Source organism: Phragmites australis, chromosome 4, assembly GCF_958298935.1.
Source record: "Phragmites australis chromosome 4, lpPhrAust1.1, whole genome shotgun sequence".
In the NCBI taxonomy this organism is placed as follows: domain Eukaryota; kingdom Viridiplantae; phylum Streptophyta; class Magnoliopsida; order Poales; family Poaceae; genus Phragmites; species Phragmites australis.
This window is the reverse complement of record NC_084924.1, coordinates 19,656,231-19,682,224: the sequence shown is the minus strand read 5'-3', so window position 1 is coordinate 19,682,224 and position 25,994 is coordinate 19,656,231. Positions and strand designations below refer to the sequence as shown.

At 40.6% G+C, this 25,994-nt stretch overlaps 1 protein-coding gene across 2 annotated transcripts; it reads right to left on the bottom strand.

Annotated features, from left to right (window-relative positions):
• Positions 1 to 5,775: 5,775 nt before the first annotated feature.
• On the bottom strand, positions 5,776 to 24,132 carry LOC133915882 (uncharacterized). Of its 2 annotated transcripts, none has more exons than XM_062359257.1 (19): positions 23,639 to 24,128; positions 22,683 to 22,814; positions 22,229 to 22,300; positions 21,658 to 21,728; positions 21,469 to 21,568; positions 21,303 to 21,401; positions 20,838 to 20,964; positions 20,450 to 20,583; positions 20,300 to 20,359; positions 19,971 to 20,206; positions 17,233 to 17,662; positions 16,475 to 16,798; positions 15,785 to 16,390; positions 15,524 to 15,697; positions 9,926 to 10,156; positions 9,573 to 9,856; positions 9,208 to 9,486; positions 8,906 to 9,037; positions 5,776 to 6,196 (listed from the first exon to the last, which is right to left on the bottom strand). In XM_062359257.1, the coding sequence occupies exons 1-19, from the start codon at positions 24,047 to 24,049 to the stop codon at positions 6,064 to 6,066; spliced, it is 4,035 nt and encodes a 1,344-aa protein (XP_062215241.1). In that variant the 5' UTR covers positions 24,050 to 24,128; the 3' UTR covers positions 5,776 to 6,063. The 2 variants fall into 2 exon arrangements, with proteins under 2 accessions (XP_062215241.1, XP_062215242.1); XM_062359258.1 differs by having other exon boundaries at positions 6,054 to 6,196; positions 8,906 to 9,012; positions 23,639 to 24,132.
• Positions 24,133 to 25,994: the final 1,862 nt, after the last annotated feature.

Below are 25,994 nucleotides of genomic sequence, written 5' to 3'. Positions count from 1 at the left end.
TCAGATGCCACTCACACCGCCGCTCCCGTCGCCACTACCGTGCTCTCGAACCTGTCATCGCTGCCACACTCTTCAACCCGCTATCGCTGTTGTGCTCTCGGACCCATTGTCACTGCCACATTCTCGAACCTATTGCCACTGTTGTGCTCTCAGACCCGTCACCTCTACCGTGCTCTCGGACCCATCACCATTGCCGCACTCTCAAACCTGTTGTCGCTGCCGCGTTCTCAGACCCACTACCACTGTCGCGCCGCCACTACCATGCTCTCGGACCCACCGCCACTGCATAAATCAGACAACATGCAAGTGGAGTACAACAAATCGAAGAACACCAACAACACAAGCCAGATGCAAGCAAGCACATGTCTGCAGTCCATAGCGGCCAGATCTGAGGATTAGTGCATGGGGCTTGCCATGGTGAGGTGATGATGAAGGGGAGAGGTGGTGGGGTAGTGAGATGGCTGAAAAAGCAAAGAGAGGATGGAGCGGGACAACGGCAAGGAGCTCCTGGTAGAGTGAGAGAGAGCAGAGGCAGAGTGAGTGGATGAGCGCGTGAGATAAGGTAGAGAGAGCGGACGAGCACGTACACAAAGAGATAAGCCCAGCGCTAATCGAACATGAGAGAGCTCAGACCAAGCTGAAATCTCATTCAATAAAAATTTCAAGTCTATTTTGTTTCAATGCCGATTGAGGCTACAACCGACACTGATGGTCGCAGCCAAAATCCCATTCAATAAAAATTTTGGTTCTGGCTATGCTTCAGTGCCGGCTGGTATATGAAACCAGCACTGATAGTAATATCAGTGCCGGTTCGGGGCTAGAACTGGCACTGAAGTATCAATGCTAGTTTTAGCCAAGAACTAGCACTAATAATGACTATCAGTGCCAGTTCTAAATGCCTCAGTCGTTGTTCGCGCGCGGGAGTTTAAGAACCGGCACTGATACATCTTCAGTCACAATTATTGTTGAATTGGCACAGATGAGGCACTACATATGTCGTGTTCCGTAGTAGTGAGATTGCATTCTTGGGGTCTTACGTGTTCGGACCATGCATGTCATCAGAATAATCATAGAAAATGTTCCCCTGGTCTTATAGTGTACTTTGGTACCCTTCGTCCTTGAATGTTTCGCTGGAGTCCTCACTGGCAACCGCGCAAAGGCGCTATCGACAAGGTCTGGCGGTCTGACCACCCCAAGGCCCAGTCTGAGTGTCAGTTAGGACTGAAACCTCCAAGTTCAAATCCCTATATATGAGTCAGGCCACCTCTAGGGATGTTTTGACCATTGGTCGGCTGTCTAACCGCCATCATACCATCGGTCAGACCACCAGGCACTAAAGCTCTCTACTGGCTGCCGGTCAGACTGCCTCTTCCCCATCGGTCTGACCACCAGCCATTCAAGGTTCTATGTACTTATGTTACCTTGTTCGGGGTTTCAAACTTTGAAACCTTAATCTTTTGGAGGTCTTTTGCAAATATTTTAGAAACATGAAGTTCTATTATTGTTGAAACATGCATCATATGCACATGTTTTCATCGTTTGATTATTTATTCGATGCATTCATATTTTGTTTAGAGAGTGATGCGATGTCGTTCTTCGTTGTCAATATCGACGCCGAACTGGTTCTGAACGTATCAAGTGGAATCTAAATTGATGAGTTACTGCTTAGGTATGTTTGCATGATTAGTGAGTCAATGTCGAGTGATACGGGTAGAACCTATGTTGATACATTGCCTCAACCTTGAATTATTGATGATTCCTTATCCTTTTAACCTAGGTACAGTTTTTTTAATGTCAAACTTCAAAGGTTAATTGAAATGCTTAGCAATGCTTAGGTCCTCCGTAGAAGTCATGCAACGATGCGGCCATTGTTCACGAGCATAGGGCTTACTTAATGTGCACACTGGTTAGGACTATGATGTTGGGTGGTATGAGATGTGATGATGAGGCGAGATGTGGGCGGTACTAGGGGTAGATCAGGAGAGGAGCCCGGATGCCATAAACCACTTGCATCAGTTAAACACTGATCATCGGGGTCGTTGGCTTTAGCACTTATCCGTACTTACCACATACTCGGATATGGGACGGGTAAGCCAAGTACCATAATTCGCCGCATTCACTTGACCTATGCGTCCGGCGTGTGACCAAGGGCTTGTAGAGGCACCGAGAAGCACCGGTAAATTGTAGTATGTTCGGGACCTCGGTGGCCTTAACATACATTGGGCACAGGGACGAAGGTTTAGGGTGGGTACGTGAACGGTTGGTACGTGAATGCACTCGTAGCTGAAGGGTTGTGTGGGTGGTGGTCTCGTGTTATGTGGGTCCAGGAGTACCCCCAGCCAGGTGTAAAATCATTTAAATTTCCACGCTCTCGGTTATCGAGCAAGCTTCATGTTGTGTGGCCTACTCCTTGCTAATGGCTCAATTGCATAATCCTTAGAGTTGGGTTATTATATGTACCCAATATGGATTAAGTATTATGAGTACCTTCGTACTCACGCTACTCTTTCAGGTTTGTAGGCGAGAAAAGGTTAGTTGTCAGCTACTTCATGTCTGCCGACACTGGCAGCAGACAAGAGTAGTGATGTTTACTCGAGCGGATGCTTTTGGGTGGAGCCTAAGGGCATATGGCTTCACCTAGTTGTTGTTGTTCATAGATATTACTTTCCGCAGCGTAATATCTCTGTAAATTATTGTAAATGATAATCTTCTAAATGCTTCTAATATAATTTAATTACTCGGTCTTTCTTAAGCTTTGTTGTGATGTTACATGTTGGGCACAATCTAACACCCTGATTTTTTTTATTTTGTAATTCCCTAAAATTTTGCTAGAATTTAATTAGGGTTTAAAATAAATAAAAAGGTCAAAACTTAATTTCTAATAAAATTTAATTTTGCCTTAGGATATATTTTTGTGTTGCATTCATCCTAGAATAGATGCATTAGAGTTTTCATTGTGTGGAAAATGAATTTTTGAAATCTTGAGGCACGCCGTTTGAGTTTTTGAAAAAGTAGAAAAATGTTTCTATAAAAGAAAATGTCTTTTTCCCTCCCTGGGCCAAATCTCTTCCTTTTCTCCTTTTCTTTTTCCCCTTTTTCACTCTGACCCATTCTTCTTTCTTAAGGTAAACGCTTTCATTTCTTGTGAGGATTTATTTGATTTATCTACCTCACCCCTTTGCAATGAGACATGCATTGAGAATATTATTGTAGAACCATCTAACAACCTCATTGCACAAGAGAATAGTGAGCTCAAGCAAGAAGTGGAGAAGCTCAAGAATAACTTGTCAAGATTAAAGAGCAAGAATCATGTCTAACATCCTCAAGATAACCATGCTACCATGGTGAAGAAGCTTGCGGAGGGGTCCACCGTGACATGTTTCAAGTGACATCAAGAAGATCATAAATCATTCCAATGCAAGAAAGTCAAGAAGGAGATCAAGAAGAAGAATAAGATCATAAATCTCTCCAACAAGACCTCCAACATCTACACCAAGCCTAACTACATGAACAAAATCAAGAGCTACCACTACAAACTTAAGAAGAAGGAAAATGACAAGGTGGTTGCACCTATAGTTAGGAAAAAGGATCAGAGGTGGAAGCAACATATTTTGGTGCCCAAGGAAGTCATCACTAACATGAAGAGGTCCCAATCAATTTGGTTTCTAAAGAAGACTTAAAGCCTGAGGTGGCTACGGAGATTTAGAGACTTGGCTCACAAAATGAAGTGAAAGTTCAAGCAAAGAAGCCATGTGTACAAGATTTGACGTATTGATAAAGATCATGATCATCATATACCTAAATCCTCTTTCAAAGGTAAAAGATGTAATGGAGCTAAATGCAAAATCTTTCATCTATTGTACTTCATTTGCCTTGATCAAGGGAGATAGTGGCAATAGAAAAAGAGGAGCGACAACAAAAGGAGGACTAAGTGATAAGAACATGCATCCAAGCAATGTGGTAAGATTTTGTACTTTTTACAGTCGGTATCATTTATTATTTGCCACTTGCTCTGGTTATGTTGTTATCAACCAACAAAAAAGAGGGAGATTGTAGCGAAAATGATACTATTAGATCATGATTATAATTTTAGTGATTAATGACAATATAGTCATTGGGACTAATATGTTTATCAAGAATATATGATTAGTAAGTCTCATGGATACAATACATGAAGAAGCCACCAAAGTTGGGATAAAATTTGATTGAATTAGAGAAGTCCCAAAGAAAATGACTACACCGGATAGTCTGGTGATACCACAAGTGTATACACCAAAGCATTTTCCAGAAGAATGGAAAACTGAGCTGAAATGAGATTCTACTCACTGGAAGGTCCGGTGATCAGAATCAGTGTATACTAGAGCATTTAACAGAAGCTCTGCAACTGTCGAAGATTGAAGATCAATACATCAGAAGGTCCGGTGATCAAAAGACAGTGCACACCAGAATGTTTTCCATAACTCAAAGATAAAGCTATAAACACCGGAAGGTCCAGTGATTAGAAGATCAATACACCGGATAGTTGAACAGTGAAGATAAAGTATACACCGGACAATTCGGTGTTCAAAAGTGGTTCTGAGTAGGTTCTAACAGCTAGTTTCTGAGGTTGTACAGACTGGATGGTCTGATGCTTGTACTACTGTTGTAGGTTTAAAATAAAGTTGAGTCGTTTCTGATTAGGTTCACAATAAAGTTGAGTTATTAGAGCAACAACTAGTTAGCAAGTTTGAGGTTATAAATACTCACCTACTCGGTCATTTGAATATATTGAAGTCCAGAGGATCACATATAGACTTGAGAAGACATCCAAACTATCAAAGTGCTTAAATTGTTCATCTAATGCAATTAAGCATATCATTAGAGAGTGATTAGTGCTTATAGGTCTAGAGAGAAGTATTGCTAGGTGCTAAAACCTAGAGAGTGAATCAAGAAGCGATCCAACCATGTACCAAGAGGTACGCTGGCGCCTTGGAGTTTTGGTGACTTGCAGATAACTTGTTGACCCTCCGACTTGGTATGGAGCAGCAACAAAAGATTATACGGGGACGCGAAGGCACACAAGTGACAAGAAGAGAGGTTAGTAGTAAAACCCCACCTTGTTAGCTTGTGGCTCATCGTGCTTGATGTCTTGTTTTAGTGATTTAGTATCTCAATAGCTATGATCAGAAGAGACTTGGCAATCGAGAGCATATTTTTTTTAAAGTTCCAACGTGAACTAACGGTGCCTTGTTAGACATTGCTACCACGAGATAATAATCTCTTATACTGAGTTTATCTCTGTACCTTATTTACTTTTCCGTATTTACATATTTTCAATTTACCTTGTTAGAGTAGGTTATAATATTCTTAAGTAGTGAAATAGACACACTAAATAAATCTAAAACACAATTAGATAGAAATTAAGATAGATTTATTTTATAAAAATTTTAAATCCATTAATTTTTAAATATCATAATTCACCTTGTTAGGACGTCTACCATTCCTCAACAATCGACCGTCCAAATAAACGAGACACACTTCTTTTACTGTTAAAGTACCTTAACAATATTAACAAATTATCCTGAGCTCTTACGTGAACTGCTCAGTGTATGAAACACCATAGTAGTGACTACAACATAACTCACTCCACAAATTAGGTTTGTTAAGATGACTGCGGCCCCTACTCAAATCAATCTGAAGTCAGTCGAGGAATAGCATGTTTTAGTGCATAATTTTTCAGTTTAGAGAGCACTTTGTTCATAAATCAGAGTTGTCGAAGCACACATACCAGAGACATAAATAAGAACGAATTGCAGAAAATTATTACAAGGGGAAAATACTATGCTGGAAAGTTCTGTTATGTTCACCTACAATAAGCTTGACAATATATACATGCTTCCTGGTGTCAATTAACACCGACAACTTCGGTACAATGCCCTACTTTCCGACAACATAAGCTGCTCTTTCTTCTCCCCAACTCCCATAACCATTGTTTCCTCCCTAGCCATTCTTCCTGTCTGAAACTCAAGGTGAATTAACCCAAGAAGATCCAGAACTCCACAATTACGTCCCAGATAAGATCATCTATTTATCAAGTTTCAAATTATCGCAAAGGTGGCCAAGCTCAGGCCTAGCCTTCATCCATGATGTAAATGTTGCTTGGCGCGAAGATGTAAAGTAGAGGTAGGACCTGAACGTGATCAGAAAGAAGTAACGCCTGCAACAGAGTACGATATACATCAATACCAGGTGAAAAGAAAGATATGCATTTGACTATTGAAGCAAATATTTGAGCATTTGGGAACAGGTAACTAACACATTTAATTGGCATACAATGTCTAGCATGCTGTCAGAGTCAAACAAGGCGCTACAGTACATACAAAATAGTTATTATACGGGAAAAAAACCAAAGTGTACATGCTACTACTTAAGTCTTCCGTTCTAAAAAATAAATATTTTTTAAAACCATGCAACACTATTTAACCAAACAGATCACCGGATCAACATCCTAAATTACCTAATTTGTGGATGTCTTTAAATTAACATTTTTGTCTAACTTACAATATCAGTATGGAGCTCCTTAGCAGCACACACGACTACATCTACAATGTGATTCCCTGCTGTATCAAAATATCATATGAGACTGAGTGAATGCAAATGTTTTCTTTTCCCTCCATGGTTTATTATATATAGCTGTCATGTTTTACAGCAAAGTAGTTTTTATCAAGATGGCCACAACATATGAGACAACACACAGAATAAGCACATTGTGGCATGCATATAAGACCTGATGAATAGTGTCCTGGTCCCTGGACTGGGCTGTTTTGAAAAAAAAAAAAAAAACCTTCTGATGTCAACAGATTTTCATGGTTGTCGATGAATGAAAACACAATTAAACGGAAGGAAAGGTTCACTCGCAAAAAAGAAAATGGAAGGAAAGGCTAAAGATAGCATAGGGAGGTAATCACTTCAAGAGAAGAATTTAACTACAGTGCCAAATGGTGGCTAGTCCAACAATATGACACGTCATCTCAGTCTATAAGCCCAATTGCACCTTTTGCCCAAAAATATTTGAACTACAACCCATTATTTCAAAAATCACCTATTATTCTAGAAAGGAGGCAATCTTAATCAACAAAGATCATTTTTACACTTTACAATGAATACTCTGAACCATATATACATCTTTTGAATCCCTCCTCCCTCTCCCCACCCCTCAAAAAGACAGATCTACTTTTCACAGGAGAAAACAGTGTATGCCTCTGGTGAATTGAGAAATGCAACTGAAAGGGCAATGTGCCAGTTGAAAATAGTTGTTCTTTGGAAAATATAAATCTGAGGGTCAAAAGGCTTGAACTGCGCAAAAGGAAATCCTAATGCCATATGGAGCCAGTTATCCCCAGTCATGAACGGCCATCATATCTTGCTAACAGCAGCCCACTCAGTTCACATGGTTAGTGTGGCTAGCTGATATCAGTTCTCTTGGCCACAGATGCGTGCATGCATGCCATGGCTATGTGCATGTCCATGCACAGCGTAACTGGAATGTTGCTAACTCTCAGTGGCATTTCATAGATCCATCAGTGATAAAGGTTCCTTTTGAAAGACCAACATGATTGTATGTACATGGCAAAAAATTCCTTTGGTCCTTAAAAGGGAAAGAACCAATGTTACCGGGACACGCGAGCCCGGATTTTTTTTGCTGCGTTGACACGTATCCCTATGTCGACATGCACCAGACGCGGTGCGACATACACTAGACTCTTCTTCAGCGAATCCAAGGGGTGGACTCGAGAAGGGAGGTGCTGCTACTTAGCTCGTTCGTGGAGATGCGCCGTCATGGCCAGGAGCACAGAGATGAACCGCCGCGGCTAGATCCCTGTGCCCGCCGTCCTCAGGAGATGGAGGAGAGAGAGTCTGGGGAGGCGGCCAGCTTTGGAGAAGAGCACAAAATACGAGGCTATTGGAGAGATGAGGCGAGCATGGGCTACCGATTTTGCTAGTCGGTCATGTGAGATGGTGGCCGGTGGCAAACATCTATGGCGGCGGCGAAGCTATGCTGTGGAAGGGGAGCGAGAGAACGAGGAAAGAAAGAATGGCTGCAGCGGCTGCGGTAGCTGTGTGTGTGCTGGGGAAGGGGGTTAGGGTTAGTTACTTTAGGTGGGCTGAATGGGCCAGCAGCCCAGCACATGGAAGCCTATCCCATTCATTTTTTCTTTTCTTCCCTCTGATCAGAGTGAATATTTCGATATTTAAGTTGATGTGGAGCTCACTAGCTGCTTTGCTTTGTACCTGTAAAATTGAATTTCTATTTTTTGTATTTATGAAATTTTAAAAAATTGATATATATTAGATGAATCCCCGAATCCTATTTCCTAGAGTTTGCCAAATTAGACACTTGCGCCCGAGTCGGACTCCAACACCTACACCCGTGTCCCAGTACCACCGGAAAGAACCAAAATTTCCAATGGAACACAGTCAATTGCGTGTTTTCAGTGGCATTTTTCTCCAAATTAGTGATTTACAAGTGGCATAGATCAAAATGAGGCCCTATTTAATAGCAATATGTTGTGGCATAAAAGTGAATCAAAATGATAAAACACTATTTCATGGTATGGAAACATGCATGTTGAAGTGTTTTGTTGATACATAACAAGAGATATACTTGTTGAACAAGAATTTAGTTCTACAAATTTAATGTGGAGCACTTATTTTTGATCAGATGATACTAATGCGGTCACTTTATCTTAGAATTATCTAACAAGTGTGGACAAATAGAATACATGATGAATAATAAAAAGAAGGTTTTATTTCTCTAATGCATAGGCAGGTTATGTATTAGAGAAAAGAAAACATTTCTCTAATACATAGGCAGGTTATGTATTAGAGAAAAGAAAACCCTTAAGTTAAAACAAATTAAACATACCTCAAAGCTTTTGTACCCATGTCAGTGAGATAAGACCGTGCCTCATCATCGTCGTCGTCATCAGGTGAACAATCTTGCAGTGCCTTCCTGTATTGCAGAATATCCTCCTGCAAATGACCAGCACCAGAACACCTTCACGGGAGAAATTGATTATCAGAAGAAAAATGTAGAACAATGATAAGACGGATCACATGAACAGGCAAACTCATCAAGCTTCCAGTTATCCCACACAACTGCATTTAATTAGTTCATATAAAATAAAAGTAAAGCTAAAGTACAAGACATAAGTTACACCACAATACCTGGCAACAACCGTGTCTACCTCCTTTTTGCTCTTAGGGCCATCTACCAGCATTCTAGTAAGGTTTAATATGTCACGGTAGTCACCCTGCCTAAGTGCTATGTCAGTGGAAGCTTTCATGGACACATTTTTTGTAAGAGAAGTCAATACGAAGTGTGTTTCTGCTGTTTCTTCCATGACAAACTTTGCATCTGCACCCAGTGCAAGGCAGGTAATGGCCATCGCATAAGCAACACCACCATATCCAGTGTGAGAAATAAAGAGATAGTACCTAGCAGATCTGTAGAGAAGCAACAGTGAGTCTTGTATCTTGTTGCTGAGCACCGTAACTCGTCAAGTTATATACATTTAAGGATCAGTGCTTACTCATCGATTAATGATTGTAATGCATCTACATCAGCAGCTAATGCTTCTCTTTCCCTGGTGAGAGGTATTCTTTTGTAGTCAATACAATACCCCTTATCTCTCAATGTGCTGTACACCTCAGCTGGTGTCATCACGTCCTCCAGATCTATGTGTTTCCAATAACCTACCACACGACTTTGATTTGTGACTGCATTAACTTCTTCTTGATGAAGAAGTAGTCGACCACCAAGTTGTTTAACTTCAGAGAGTATATCCTCCTTTAGCCTTGTCTCTATGCTCTCTACCTGCACAGAAGATAATTTAAGGACTGCCACAAAAAGAATAGTCGAATTATTGGAAGAAATGCCTCTCACCATTGGACCACTAATGCCAACATGCTTCAGAGTATCAACAGGTTGATCTTGTTCTCTCAAGACAAATGGTGTCCCCTTGATGTAAACAACCACTTCCTCCCTAAGATCTGTGACGACCACCTTTTGAGCATTGTTTCTCCCGGTTGTATCTTTAGAGCTCAGATATGACAGAACATCACTTGCTCCATCAATAGTTGGTGTTGCCATGCTATACACAGGGTATCCATCCACCTGAAGCAGATATGCTAAAAATTGAAATTAGTTGTTCCATTAATTATCCCTTCATTCCTAAAATGAGGGTTAAAATTGACAATTCTTGCAAGAAAATCAACTAGTTTGGTTGTATAACCATCAGTTAAGACTAGTTTGGTTGTACTAGCCATCAGTTAAGACTAGTTAGATTGTAATATGCCTCTAGCTAACACCACTCTAAGCTACATCCTCCGTTATTTTCTTTATGTTTTAGACATTTGCAGACCCACTAAAAAGTACAAATGACCACATACCCCTACTAGTCTCTTCCTATCTCATTAATTCTTTATCCTCCTGAAGCACCATTCTTTAATCTTAATGGCTCATGGACCAATGACATTGAGTCAGGGAAACTTTAGGAAGATGTAGCTATGCTAATCTCATAGCATGAAATAAAAACAACATTTTTGTATTCATAAAACATCAAATAAAAAAGGAATGCATTTTAATGAAACATGATGGCCATTAGCATAAGAACTGAGAAGAGGAAAGAGGGGAGACACATTACAGCAGGTGAATTCAATGGGTTTTTGATATAGGGATATTGCCAGCTTTGACACAGCCTCAGCATTCCAGCATGAGCATGGCATGGGTACTTGGAGGCAAAGTCATGTGATTCCCAGAGTCTGACCCATGTTAGGCGTGGACATCGAGCCTTACAAAGAGATGACGTCGCATGACACAGCTATTGCACAGCTACCAGCACCAGGTTTGGGTTGGCATGGAGAAAAGACAAAACAGCACAGTGCACAGTGGTTACCATAAGCTCAGAGTACAGTGAGTCTTTGGAATCAATTGACAAGGCCAGATTGTGTTTCTTCTTTTCTATGTAACTTGGCTCTAGGAACATCCAAATCTTGAGCTTGTCCATCACTCGCGAAGGTTGGTGGTGAGAAAAAAAAAATGAGCAGCTTTATAGGATTGGGAGGAAGGGTAAGGGAAGAATACAAAAAGGAAGAATGATTGTGCCCTTCAATATATGCTTTCAATTTTAGCTGTGCATCATTGGCATTAAGAAAAGGAAAAGAAGTACAACACACCCTACATCACACTAACCCGAATAAGATACATACGTGCCACGAAACGATAAAAAACGACCATTACTACTCACCGGCTGAGGGACACAACAACTCAAAACTCAAACCGCAGCTAATTGCAGAAGACCCCTAGCCCCAGCCAAACCCCAGAGGTTGGCTTCCTCACCAGCCAAGCTTACAACCCTCAGAACACTCAGAGTAGCCCCATTGAAAACACAAGCATTTCTATGTTTCCAAATTAGCCACACCCCAAGAGTCATCAGGGAATTGAGCCCCGGTATCAACGGAGAAGCGACCATGTTGCTTATGTGCATCCACCAGGATGTGAAGGCCATGTCAAAGCCTTGTGGTGAGAGATCAGGTAGGCCAAACCTTTGAAACAGGAAGATGCTGGATGGTCTGCTCTTCTTGATCACATACAGGACATCTTTCATGGTGTGGCAGTCCCCTTCGGGATAGACGATCCGTAGTCCAACAACGGTTATGGGCTGCTAGCCATAAGAAAAATTTGCATTTCCTCGGAGCCCAAGAGTTCCATATATATTCCCAAGGCTCAAAGTGAACAGACCCATGGAAGTACGTGAGATAAACCAACTTTGCAGAGTACTTCCCAGATTTCGAGTGCCTCCATCTATGCTCATCTTCAACCTCAGGCTGCAGAGTTACTCCAGTCAGCAAATCCCATAGATCGAGAAATTCTGAGAGCGCAGCAACAAAAGGAGCACCAGAAATATCCCTCATGTACAGTACGTTTGTTAGCACACCGTTTAGAGATGAGGCTAAAAAGATGGGGAGCCAAATCTCTGATGGCTTTGCCATGAAGCCAATGATCCGTCCAAAAGAGAGTATTACGACCATTCCCCACCATGGTGGTGATAGAGATGGAGAAGAGAGCTTGAACATTAGCATGAACCGGGATAGAGAAAGCCTTTATCCGGTTGCGTCTTCTTGAGCCAAAGCCAGCGCATACGCAATGTCCAGCTTAGGGTCTTAAGATCATGGATACCGAGACCACCAAGCTCCTTTGGCCTGCTAACTTCAACCAAGCAATTAGACAGTGGCCACCATTAGCTTCATAACTTCATTTCGTCCTTTCCAAAGGAAACTTCGGCGAATCTTATCGATAGCCTTGATGGCCCAGGGAGGAAGATCCATGGCAATAGCGTGATAGATTGTCACGGAGGTGAGCACAAACTGAATAAGGATTGCCATACCAGCTCGAGTCATCAAAGATGCCTTCCAAGCTGGTAGCCGATCAACAATCTTGTCAATAATTGACTAGATTTGGGCTTTTGTTAACTTCCGAATAGATAGTGGCAGCCCCAAGTATGTGGACGGAAAGTCTTTTATCTCACAAGGGAAATGCTCCTGAACCACTACAAGCTCATCATCAGAGCATCAAATAGGAGTGGCGCTGCTCTTCCTAATGTTTGTTTTGAGACCCATTGAAGCACTAAATACAAAAAGAATGTCCCGGATCATATCCAAATCCTCAGCGACCGGTCGGAGGAACAACACAACATCATCAGCGTACGGAGACACCCGATGATGTATACTACGTGTGGCCAAGGGCTGAAGCAGACCTTCCTCACTTGCCTTGTGAATTAGGTTGTTAAGCACATCCATCACTAGAATAAAGAGCATCAGAGAAAGAGGATCGCCTTGCCGCAGACCTCGGCAATGCAAAATAACCTCACACAGAATACCATTCAAATGAACTCTAGTAGAAGATGTAAAGAACAGTCCAGATAGAAGCTCACACCACACAAGACAAAACCAAACTTACGTAAAATATCCAGGAGGAAGGGCCAAGAAACCGAGTCGAAGGCTTTAGAGATATCAAGTTTAGCATAATTTGAGGATGCTTCTGTTGGTGGCGAAATTTAGCTGTTTGTTGCACTAAGATAAAGTTATCAAGGATGCAGCGACCCTTCACAAATGCACTCTGATTGTTGGACACCATATCATGAAGCTTCCTGGCCAAATGGTTTGTTAATAGCTTTGTTAGCAACTTGGCAAAACTATGGACAAGACTTATAGGTCGAAATTCTTTGACTAGCACAACCCCGTCTTTCTTCAGGATGAGAGTCAAGAAGGTCGTATTAAGAAACCTCAGATTTCTTATATGGCCATGCTAAACTGCAAGCAGGCAGCCATCACATCATGCTTAATGATTGGCCAACACTCCTTGTAGAAACACCCCGTAAATCCATCCGGCCTAGGTACTTTATCTGTCAGGAGGAGTTTTATGGTGGCCCACACCTCCTCCTCTGTAAACCAAACATCTAGAGCTTGGAGATCATGTGACGGGATATTCAAGGCATTGAGGTTAATGTTGAGATCTCGCTGTTCAACAGTACCGGTGAGATTGGTATAAAAATCCAAAACAGCTTCTGCCTTATCTTCATGACTGGTAAGCACTTGGTCCCGAGACACTAATTTAGTGATGCAATTCTTCCTTATTCTATTCTGAGCATGCAGGTGAAAAAATGCTATGTTTGCATCCCCATCTTTGAGCCATCCAATTCTCAACCGGAGCCGTGCCATTGTCCGCAAGAGAGAGGACAGCGCTCGACAGTGTTTCTTAAGGTTACATTGGAGCCATATTTCATCCACAAATAGCAGCCGCATGTCCTGTGCAATCTCCAGCTGATGCACAATCTCTTCTGCTAATAAAAGTTGAGTCTTGATATGGCCCACTTTCTTCCGGCTCCAGCTTTGTAAAGCTCTAGTAAGTGCCTTGAGTTTGATGGACAACGTCTCCATTGGACAATGTCGAGGTGCAACTGATATCTAGGTGTTGGAAACAATCTCCATGAAACCCTCCAATTTAGGCCAAAAAGACTCAAAATGATAGCGATGTTTACTCGGAAGATTATCACGCAGACCGAGAATTAACAAACAGTGATCCGAATCCTCGGAAACTGCGCTTTGTAGGAGGCAGTCAGGGAACAATTGATCCCAATCCACATTACAAAACACCTGGTCCATCTTTACTAGCATTGAGGAATCTCTTTCATTTGACCACGTGTACTTACGACCAAGTAAAGGGATCACCTTAAGCTCAGTATCATCAAGCATCCGACGAAAGCGGCCCATCATAGCTCGATCCAGATTTGGGTTATTCTTATCTTCGGAATGATAAATTAAATTGAAGTCTCCCGCCACCATCCATGGGCCAGTACATTGGGCGCGAATCTCTCTTATTTCTTGCAAGAACAGAAGCTTATCATCATTGGATTGAGGCCCATAAACACACATTAGCCACCAAGAAACCTCCTCGTCGAACAAAACTGGACAGAAGCAGAGAAGTGATCCACTCTAGCAAGGCCAGTATGGCTAATCCTGTCTTTCCAGACCACAAACACACCACCTCGGACACCAACAACTGGCAAAAACATGAAGTTACTAAACTCAGTCCCAAGCAAAAATAACACAAACCGCTGAGATATATTTGTCATCTTTGTTTCCTGAAGACAAACTACATCAACCTTTGTGGTATCAACGACCACCTGGACCGAGTCTTGTCATGCGGTTGAATTCAAACCGCGAACGTTCCAGATCAGAATATGAGCTGGGTTCATTGGTGCAAAAGGGTGGCTACTGCACCATCCTCGACAAGAGGAGGGGGCCAACCGAACAGAGCTGCTAGAGCCTCGACATGACCTCTAGAAAGTGATTGATCAAAGAGTTTGGCGTAGTTATACAAGGCTTGTTGATCAATACGTTCCCGCTCGTCAAGGAAAAAGTTGGGCAGGCTCTATTGGCCCATGATGGAAAACGTCATATTGGTGATAACTCTAATGCAATTTGTTACTGACTAAGAAACTTTCATTACTTAACTGTCACATTGAATGTGCAATAGATTTTTTCTTTTACTATGAGTACAACATGGATAAAAACATGCCTGTGAACTAAGGTTCGATATGACCTATGTGTCCTAAAAGAACAACAAACCAACAAATATTTAATGCTGGAGGAAGTATGTTATAAAATCTAAGTAATTGAAACACCCAACACATTACATCAGTATGAAACCTAACACAAAGATTCAAGGCTCTCATTTTGAAAATCAAGTTATGAAGCCAGATAACAGCCTAATATTAGCTCAGGTATTAGTTGCATAACAAAAGCTAATAGATCGATGAAATTCTATCTTTTAAAGAGAAATACCATTCCTTCATAACACAACACTGCATATTGTATGAACTAGATCCAAATATTTGTCCATGAGAAATATCATACCAAAAGTTTGCCTAATCTAATGGGTAAGAAATTTTGAAACAATTTTTATGTTATACAATAATACCTTAAAAACATGTGGTGCACCCTGGAAATTCACGCTGCTTGACCTTTTCTGTCCAGGAAAGAAGTACATTTTAAGTATTGATCCCTTTCCCAGGACAGAACCATTACGAGCTTTGACAACGGTTTCCATTGTTACATCACCTTGTGGAGATGGATATGTTGCTTTCGGTTCATGCTGCAAAAGGCAAATATTTTTTAGTAGTATCGTTTCCTCAATGGTGCCAAAAATGAAACTTTGGTGAGAATAGAGGAAGATATTTACAGGTACAGTGAAAAAACGCCCAGGTCTTAGCCTTATGCTCCATTTCATGGTTTGGATCTCTGGCCTCTGTTGCAGCCATCCTTTAAATGAGATCTTTGCTTCTCCTTGCGCACAGAAACCATCAAATGCTTCACTCCCGAGGTATGCCGAGAATGCAATTAATTTGAGGTACCTCTCCAAATATTCAGCGCCACGATTTAATGCAACCCTCCTAACTCTAGGCTCCACATTTTGTTGATTAATAACTTTTGTATACTGCAAAACAGCTTGCCGAATATTTTGCAAAGCTGAACATCTATCAATAACAGTATCCAAAGTCTGCCTACACTCTACTCCGTTGTCAAATAATCGTGTAATCTTTCGCAGCAGAAGGATGTCATTAATTCCAAATCCAGAATGTAGCTTTGTCAATGTACGAGGTTTCCATGATTCTGAATTTAAGTGACCATTGTGGTCTGTTGTTTCTTCTCCAATTGAGTAAACAGCGTCACTGGCATCTTCATGGTTATTTTGACAAAATGGAATTCTAATAGGCCTGCCATGATCAATTCGAAGTTTCAGTAGGCAAGCAATCACAGTACCTGTAGTTGTTCGGCCCCTGCCCATCTATAAAACCACAAAATCAATATTTAAGTTTTTGAAGCCTCTCACTAATGTAGAATACCCTAGTAAGGAAATGAGTTGCAGTACCTGACAATTGAATACAAAAGCAGTGTCCTTGCTAGCAGCTGCAACATTTAAAGCTATTGTGTCAAAATCTGAACTTTTGGGGGCTTTACCATCAGTAATGGGCACTCGCGCATACTTGATGGGAAGACCTTCAAACTCCAAATGTTTGTATACCTCCAACGGAGTCAGAACAGCTTCGTTATCTACATTTTCCCATGTGTCGAAGATCTCACCATTGTCAGTTTCATGAATAATCATTATGGCTCCATCATACCGTTCCACCTCCCGTAGAATGTCCTCCTTCAGCCGAGCTTCCATGCGTTCCACCCTATCACGATCAATTCCCTGATACCGTGTATCAGTTAGATCATTAAACCATTTCCCAGAGCATATCACATAACATATTAAATAATAGTTCACTCAGCATGTTTAGATATAATAATCAACAAGTACTCAAATTCTAAAAGTACAAATAAATAAGAAAAATTCTTTTCATACAACCAGAATAGGCACAAGTCCTTTGACAGCCTTAAGATCAGTAGTTATCTGAACACCTTTGCAGAAAATAAGGATAATTAGCTGAGCTGTGTACAAATTATCACATCAGTTTATAATGATTTTCTTATTGGTGCATGCTGCTACAATAAGGACGAGAAAAACATAACAATGCCAATGCAATTTCAACTTTTGAAAATCTTCTTGTTATTAGCACCAAAAAAAAAAACGAGAAACCTAATCTTTGTCACAACTCTGTTGAGGTAACTGAAGATGGTGTGTACCGTGTACTCCAGCATATTCTTACAAGGTCTTTCCACTTCACGTAACACAAATGGCTTTCCATTTATGTAGATAACTGGTTCTTCTCTCATATTATGCCATAGTATTGGTCGCCCTCCCTTGCTTGTACTAATGCACTGAATAACAGCTCGAATGCCGTCAACCGTAGGATTTGCAACACCATAGACTGGAAATCCAGGAATTTCCCGAAAATTTGGTGCACCCTCCACTCTTTCAGGTAAATTAAGGCTGTGGCAGCCTGGGCAGTGGTCACTTTTTAAAACAGTTTGACGCCCAAGAACTTCTCCATTCCTCATGGCAGCAACGACATCCATCTCATGAGGACGTCCATCAGCAGACTCAACAATTTTTGCAAGAGGGGGTTTAGAACTTGAATAACCAAGAGCACCCATTGGATCTCTCCTCAGTAGCCTGAATAAAATTATATGTGGAAAAGTGAGGCTCCTTGTTATGCCGAATGATCATGTAACAAGACACCAGAAATAGAGAGAAAAAAAATAGCTGGTAATATTACAAACAGATTTTCCTATATGGCATTGTTGAAGGCTTCCGTGTAATGTCAAACGTATGTAATAGGGAGCCAAAATAGAAAATAAAATAGTGGTAATATTAAACATAGATTTTTCTCTATAGCATTGTTGTCTGTCATCACAAAGAAGCCATGCCAATGCTTGAAACAGTAAGCAAAGGAAATGGTGGACTTTTTATATAGTGGATAATATCTAGATGCAATATAGCAGTCACTGCACGCTGAGATTTGTAATTGCAATTTTTTGCAGTCTCCTTTGATAAGTTAGGTAACAAAGTGTGAGCAAAACAGGAAAGCTGCATCGTGTTTGGGTTTTATGCAACAAATGGCCCCTATCAGATCCTGAAACGCTTTTGTACTGAGGTGCCCTATAGCGGCTGTAGCAAGCAGTTGTGAAGCCTGCACAAATACACACTACACAAGTTGCCACGAGCAGCCATCACATCTTATCCGCTATACTATGCTATCTAAGACAGTTGTCCGGTCATTGAAATTGTTAAATAACATTTCCATTTACAGCTAAATATGTTAACATTAAGACAATATGACAAGCTTCCAGAGACACTATCTATAAAGTGTATGCATTCTAGGCATGCTCTCAAAACATCCTTGCCAGGCATATCCTCAAAACATCCTTGATCGAATGGAGGAAAAGAAACTACGAAAATGCTATAATGTCTAAAATTGGTTGAAGAAAAAAAGGTAGATAAACTGATGGAAGTGGATAGTGATATCACTAAAATTATCATTCGTAAGCTATGGAGATCCCATGTGGAAATGAATAATGGGACACAAGGATGGGTGTTGTAAGATCTGCTCTGTGAATATGCACAACAATAACTGCATTTTAAATAGTATCGTATTGGTATTCAAGAAGCAGAGTAGCTCTTCCATAATATATGCCCTAGAGCATACCCCGTGGCTTAGAAAGTAATTGTATTCGAAAATGGCAAACATCTATATAGAAAAAATAGTAATATATTTACTATGCATGAAAACTTTCTGGGGAAAAATGCCTACAAGAATAAAACTATGAATTCTGTGCATTCATTTTCCAATATCCAATTTACAGAAAGCATTGATTTAATATGTGGATTCTTATAGGGAATTAACTGCTTCGATCTAATTACTGTTAGCTTTCCAAAACAGGCCACAAGCTAAAGAATTTTCGAGTCTCAAGCCACGAATCCAAATGAAGATTTCGGACAAGTGTACTAATTCTTCAGATTCAAATCATGAAGTAAAGAATTATTGAGCCACAAATCCATGGTGTTGTTTGTGATCTCCAATGTTTCGTTAATGAATGCGATGCCCAGTTTTGAACTGTAGAACTTTTTACATGATGGTTTATGCCTTGCAACAATTCTCACTGCCATCAATAGTAAAAGTGAGCAACAATCGATGTGGTGTTTAGCACAGGTTAGAGAGACTTCAAGACAAAATGACTTCGTTGAAACATGACAAAGGCTAGGAGGATGAACGGGCAAGGTGAGAGCACAATAAACTCATCAAGCCACCACTTATCATACATCATATTTTCTCTTCATATAAATCATAAATTGGGTTAGTTGTTAAATATATAAAATTAAAAAAATTAAGTAAATATTCAAATTGTCAATGCTACTTACAGTTTTATTAAAAATTATATCAAATTGTCAGTACTACTTTTGAGAGAGAGAAAAAATGCCTTTTGTGCAACATGGGCAGGGAATATGAGGGGGGAAAGGAAGCAGGATGAAAGAAACAAATTCGTACAAATTATAATTAAATCTTTAGAGTAAACAAACACACTTTTGAGGGAGAAACATATAGGAAGAGAAAAAAGGAAATAGCAATCAGGAATAGACTGGAAGCACACAACTAACAATAAACTCGCTGGTTTACTCCCATAGCTCCAGAAAATATTGAAAAACCCTGTTCTCTTCATACTTGTGTCAGTGAAACCTAGCAATTGTTCCCAAAAAAATATAGAAGAAAACACCCAAAACAAAATTCTTTCATGCAGTACAGAAAGCAGATAACAGTTCACTGAGTATTCCACCTATTATTCAACAAATGAAGCCCCGTAAAATAAGGGTGTTGATATTGAAGAACAAATCTCATGTCACAAAGGAACAGTGTTTAGACTACATTCACTCTTACAAGCTGTATATACTGCTGACATTTGTACAGTAAAGTGATATATCTCACCTTCGAAGAATGCTGTACAGTTCAGGCCTTGCTCTCATCCAATCAGAAAAACTAACTTCTACTGATAATTTCGTTTGGTGAGCAGAGCTCACTGAATGCACATAGACAGCAAAGCATATGAGGAAGTAATAACGTTCCAAATACTCCACAAAGAAGGAAAGTGATGCCTCCCGTTTCATCTCATCAGGTTGCCGAAGAATTCTATTGCGGTAGGTAGCAATAGCTTCTCTTAGGTTCTGTTCACAATTGACATGCAGGTATAAACAGGAAATAAACTGACAGTGTAACTTCAATTAAATTGCAGGCATTCAGAACATAAAATGGTATACCTGCATAGAGTCACATTTATCAATAACTTTGTCAACTTGCCTTTTACCTTCTACACCACCCTGCATGTCAAATCACAAAGTGACCATACTCAGAGAAATTGAGAGATGAAAGGAAAGAAGGAAAAGGAATTACAGTATTAGGGTCATTACCTCGAGAACTCGGACTAAGCTCCTAATGACAGCATATTCTCCTCTGAGTATTGCTTCTTCTGAGCTAGGCATATAGTCATCTACATCATTTCCAGCATAGAAGACCTTCCCAATCGAGCCTGTCCTTGGAATACCTGCAGCACACAGCAAAGCCCCACATCTCAAAAATTCCAAGTACAGGCATAAATTATAAGAATAAAATGCTACAAAGCATATAGCAAGATTCAGTAAGCCTTATGTAGAATCAGTTGCCATCATTTTATAATACTAAAAGACCACATGACAGTTCCCAACACGACTGTCTGTGGGCATGCTACTGTTTCTCAATCAGTTCTACACAGATAACAGAAGCAATCATGAATGCAACCAAATTAAACTTTGTGCTCACCTGAAGCTCCTATTCGGTTTAGGTAAACCAATGTAGCTATAACCATACCAGTAGTTGTCCGTCCCCTCCCCATTTGACAGTTAAACACAATTTCCGTTTCTATATCAACTTGAGAGATTCGACGTACCTGTTAAGCGCAACAAAATTCGATGTTATGAACCAATTGACTTGCTACAATAGGATAACTTTGATGTTATCAAATTTTGGCATATTTCATAAATTGTAGTAGCTGAGTGTCTGCGGATAATTCGAACCCGCCAAATGTGCTTCATATTAAGTGTGGCAAAATAGTCCAGACTTTTTTCAAGTAAAAGGAATAGTTAAACACAAAGAAAGAACATGATTAGCACAAATATCTCAAGGCAGCCAAACCTAGACCTGTGAAGGCCCAGGTTTTCCAGCAATGGAATGAGAACATACTAGCAGGAACAGTCCACAAGTTCAACAGCAACATACAAAACTGACCAGATTGTCAAAATCTCCTTCCTTCGGGGCTTTTTCATCAGTAATTGGAACACGTTCATAGTCAACAAGGTATCCTTGATGTTGTAACTCTTCATAGACCTATAGAGAAAATAAAGAATCAAGTTTTCTGAAAAAGGTCCAAGTATGAGAAAAAAATATGAATTACCTCAAGTGGAGTCTTCACTGTATCAGACATCACTGATTCCCACTGGTCCACCATCTGACCACTTGGCAGCTCATCAGTGACTAGGATCTTATTCCCATATCTGCTCAATCAAACATTCCAATATCATAGACTACTTAATACAAATATGGACATAAAATAGTTTGCATTGCAAGGTTGCAACTGATGTACCTTGAAGCTTCCTGAAGAATATCTTCTTTAAGGCGAAACTCCATCTGCTCTACTCTGTCCCGGTTAATTCCCTATGTTGATGTAGATTCAGGATCACTAATAGTTAAAAAAGGAAATAAAATGACCAGGGAACTATAAATCTATAGTAACTTCATGTGTCTTACTTCCCAATATGTTTTTTAAAAAAAGAAATACTTCCCTAGATGTTTCACTTTTCTAACCTAAAAAGTGCATCTAGAAATAGTCAATAATTTTCAAGTTAAGACTTAATAACAAGAACATGACAATATTTTGCCAAAAAAACTAATTTAGTTGACACAAAACACAAACATGCCATGTAAATAATTTAATTGTTTGTCAAAGCACCCAATTAATAGGAGGTTTCCCAAGAAAACATCCCACATTAGCAGCTGCACTGATGCATCATAATTCCTTTAAAATAAAGGAATATAACAGGACCATAGATTATGACCTTTCTGGACTTCTAACAAAACAAGTAAGAAAAAATGGACACTGCATGATCACAACAATGCAAGGGAAATCACTATGGAGGTCAGAGATCTAAGCTGACCGTGTATTCAAGGTTTGAGAAGGGCCTTTCAACATCTCGCAAAACAAAGGGGCGACCATTGATGTAGACAACCTGCATAGTATTGGTGGAATAGACATAAGTTACCAAATACCATGCCATGAGAAACAGAAAAACAAAATATATAGGGTGCACCCTGTTCCAGGGAGATGCGATACTGCTCTATAAATAGGAAAGGGTATACTCACTTGCAATTTAAAAATCACATATTGCTAAGGCATGTATATCAAATATGTAATCTGAAAAATACATATTGAGAGAGATAGATTCTCATTTTTGTAAAATGAAAAAAAGAAAAAAGACTCACTCTCTTTTCAACTTCTCTTTTTTAGTTTGTGTCCAACTAGTGAGGGTGACAACTTCACATTCTATATTTCTTCATAGGTTTTGAAGCCGTAAATATAATGTACTCGAGTCTAGAAATTAGTGTTCTTACCGGTTCCTCCCGAAGACTATGCCATAGAACCCGGGTTTGTTTTCCTTTCTTTTGTGCTCCAACATGATTTAACACATTAGTAATTCCTTCCATCGTCGGCATTGCAACACCATGAACACGCAAGGATCCAGCCTGAAAAAAAAAGATGGTAGTAACAGCTGATGAAAGACCTCCTTTGTTAAGCATCAAGAAATAATATGCGGAACAAATTTTAAGAATGGTAGGGAAGCAAGACTAGACAGCTTCCTGAATTTGAAGGGTCCCACGGGAAAGGGAACTAGAGCAGCACAAAAGCAAGCACACTTAATAAAAGTTTATGCATGTAATCCTTTTGAACCAACATTATGGTAGCATCTATATCGCCAATTTAAACCCGAAGTATTTAGTGCCTGCATATGTCCACGTGAAAAAGTTTGTGTTTTTTTCCTCTAGGAATATTATATGTGCATAGTACATTTGTGAGATTTTACTGCAACAAAAGGGATTAAATGCGGGGAGTTGCTAACTTAAACCACATCCAACAATGTGTTTTTTCTGAGTAGTGTTAAAACAGCAGTTATTATTCCCTAAAAATTGCACATTATGTAGTACTGCAGCTTTAAGCGAAGCAGTGTGTGGTTTTAAGTAACTGAGAGATTAAAAAGGAAACATGGGAGGCGATTGACAAATAGCAAAGATGTTCTATTATCAAGATAACCATCAAGACCCCAAAACCACGGTAGACGTGCTGAATACCGCATGAAAAACATGAGCGAGATAGGAACAACGAGAACAAATCCTTTTCTGTGCGAGCGCAGGGAATGCCGGCGGGGCGGGGGATTTGGATAATCCGCAGCGCGCAACAGAGGACTGGCTACTAATTCAGCACCATCACCCCCGTCCGCCAAGAGAGGAGTGGTGCGAGGTGTTCGAAAACGCGAGATTGGTTGGGGGAGAGGACAAGACGAGAATCGAACCTGTCGATAATTTGGCGCTCCGTCGATTTGCGGGGAGAGTCGCTTGTTCTGGCATCCGGGGAAGTGGTCGCTCTTGAGGATGGTCTTCTTGCCGAGCACAGAGCCACCCCTGCAGCTAATGACCTGCTCGGCCGCCGCCGCCTGCACGTCCTCCATCTCGCCGGCCTCCATCCGCGACGCCGACGCCTCCAGCCTTCCTCCTCTCGATTCCGCGCACCAACGCCGCGTCGTCCTCCCCGTCGTCGAGTCACTGCAGGGCGGGGCGCATCCAACCGCGGCCCCGAGCCGAGGATGGCGAGGGGGGCAGAGGGAACGCAAGGACGACGAGGGGGAGGCAGCCAATAGGAAGAAGGGATGGGAGGGAGCGGAGGGGGAAGCGGGATGGGGAGGCCTCTGCCTTACAGCCAGCATAGGAGCTGGGGATAGATAGGCTCAGCCAACCGAGGCGTCAGGCGTAGGCGTAGGCGCATAGGCACAAGAACTGCAGGCAGCCCAGCGTCCCGTCCTCTCCCAAACCGAAACTGTGATCGTCGCTGCCATGTGTCCCACCCAGTACAACTCCAGTTCCTTTCGAGATGAAAAAACAAATCGTGTGCTGCCGCTCCAATCATGCATGCACACGCGATATTTTACCCCTCTCGACCTCGCCGCTGTTCGTTGTTGTTTTCTTAGATGAGGGAGGGACCGTCCCTGTTGCTGTCGTCGTTTTGTTTTGGCACGAGGAGCTGCCGTAATTAAAAACTCTTAGGTTCCCCTTAAGTAATGGGTTACTCCGGCGCGCGCAGGTAAGCGCGACCAGCTGCCCAGCCTCACGAGTATGGATGTCAATGGAATCCGATCTCGATTTACCGCAGGAACTTCTCTTATTAGGGCTTGTTCGGTTTTTTATTTAATCTCTAACACAAACCTATCCAGGGAAGATTCGAGTGACTCCCTCGTGTGTCATCCAAACCTGCAGGAAATTCTCTTATTAGGGTTTGTTCGGTTTTTTAAATCTCATGTTTCGTCATAGTTCCTATCTTGAAGAATATGTTCTGTTTATTCAGAGAGGGATTTTGTAGTAGAAGTGGAGATACACAGTTTACTCTGCTCTACTCTGTAGCTCACTCTAGTCCCCTTTGATTTGGCATCAGGTTCAGAGATGACCTGACCTAGCCTGCTCTGCTTTGCATCGGTTGACCAAAAAAGGGATTCAATTTTGATCATCCATACAACCATACAAATTGTTAAGGGGTCGTACAGGATACAGGATCATTCGTATAGCCATACAAGTCATGTATCATGATCAGAACAGGACAGCCTTACAGGATAATCTTCTATGTTGTGATTATGAACATGTTTCCTACTGGACAACTATATAGATCGTGTATGAACAGCATCATAACTTTATCACAAAATGGTAACATACAAGTCATATATGAATAGCACCATAACTTTATCATGTTCATTCTTAACTAGCACTGACTAATCTCTTCAACAAAATGACACAAACTTAAATACAAAATCAAAGAGTTACTCATCATCACTATCATAACTTAATCAAAGAGTTACTCATCATCACTGTCATAACTTTATCAGATGATGCAAAACAACTAGTTAAGACATGACAGCAACATATTTTCATACATCTCTAAGCTAATTTGTTATTACACAAACAGATAAGATGCTAATAAATAAATATGGTCGATTTTGGTCATAACTTCAATGGCTCAAAACAGACTTGTAATAGAAATCATTATATGCCTGGCATTTTCATTGTAACTAATAGTTTCCCTGCACGACAAAGAAAGCTGCACCTTAGCCACTCAACATACAGTAACAACTTCTATAGACCCATAAAAACATGAATACCAATATTTGCTAATGAGCCGGCTTTGCACTATAGAGAAGAAAGAACTGTGTTCTTTTATGAGCTATTGAGGGTACTAAATAAACTTAGAACCAGCTATTACAACGATTGCAGAAGATAATTTAATAATTTATTCTCCTAAAGTCACTTCGATGCTGATGTAAAAGAATTTGCATAACACCTCATGGATAGACACAAAGTCAAAGAAGCTAATACAAACTCAGGGTCAACTTAAGGCTGATAATAATAATAATAAAAGGTAATGAACACCAATAGGATCATTTTTCTAGTGGGCACACTCAGCACAACAGTTGACTAGCAATTCAAAGATATCTCCCAACATACTGATTCCATGAAATTTCCACTCTTCTATATGTCAATGACAGAATAGTAAGGAACCAAAGTGTTAAGTTTCCTGTCCATATCACAAACAAAAGTGCACAAACCTATCCTGATATAAAAAGTACACATATTTTTTTTTACTGCAGGTATGAAAACTAAAATAAA

Excerpts from the sequence above, each read along its gene's own strand:
- LOC133915882 (XM_062359257.1), bottom strand. The coding sequence starts at position 24,049 with ATGCTGGCTGTAAGGCAGAGGCCTCCCCATCCCGCTTCCCCCTCCGCT. Across the intron at positions 22,301-22,682 it reads ATAGTCTTCGGGAGGAACCG|GTTGTCTACATCAATGGTCG; the intron begins GTAAGAACACTA and ends AATACTATGCAG. Across the intron at positions 21,729-22,228 it reads TCTCAAACCTTGAATACACG|GGAATTAACCGGGACAGAGT; the intron begins GTCAGCTTAGAT and ends ACATCAACATAG.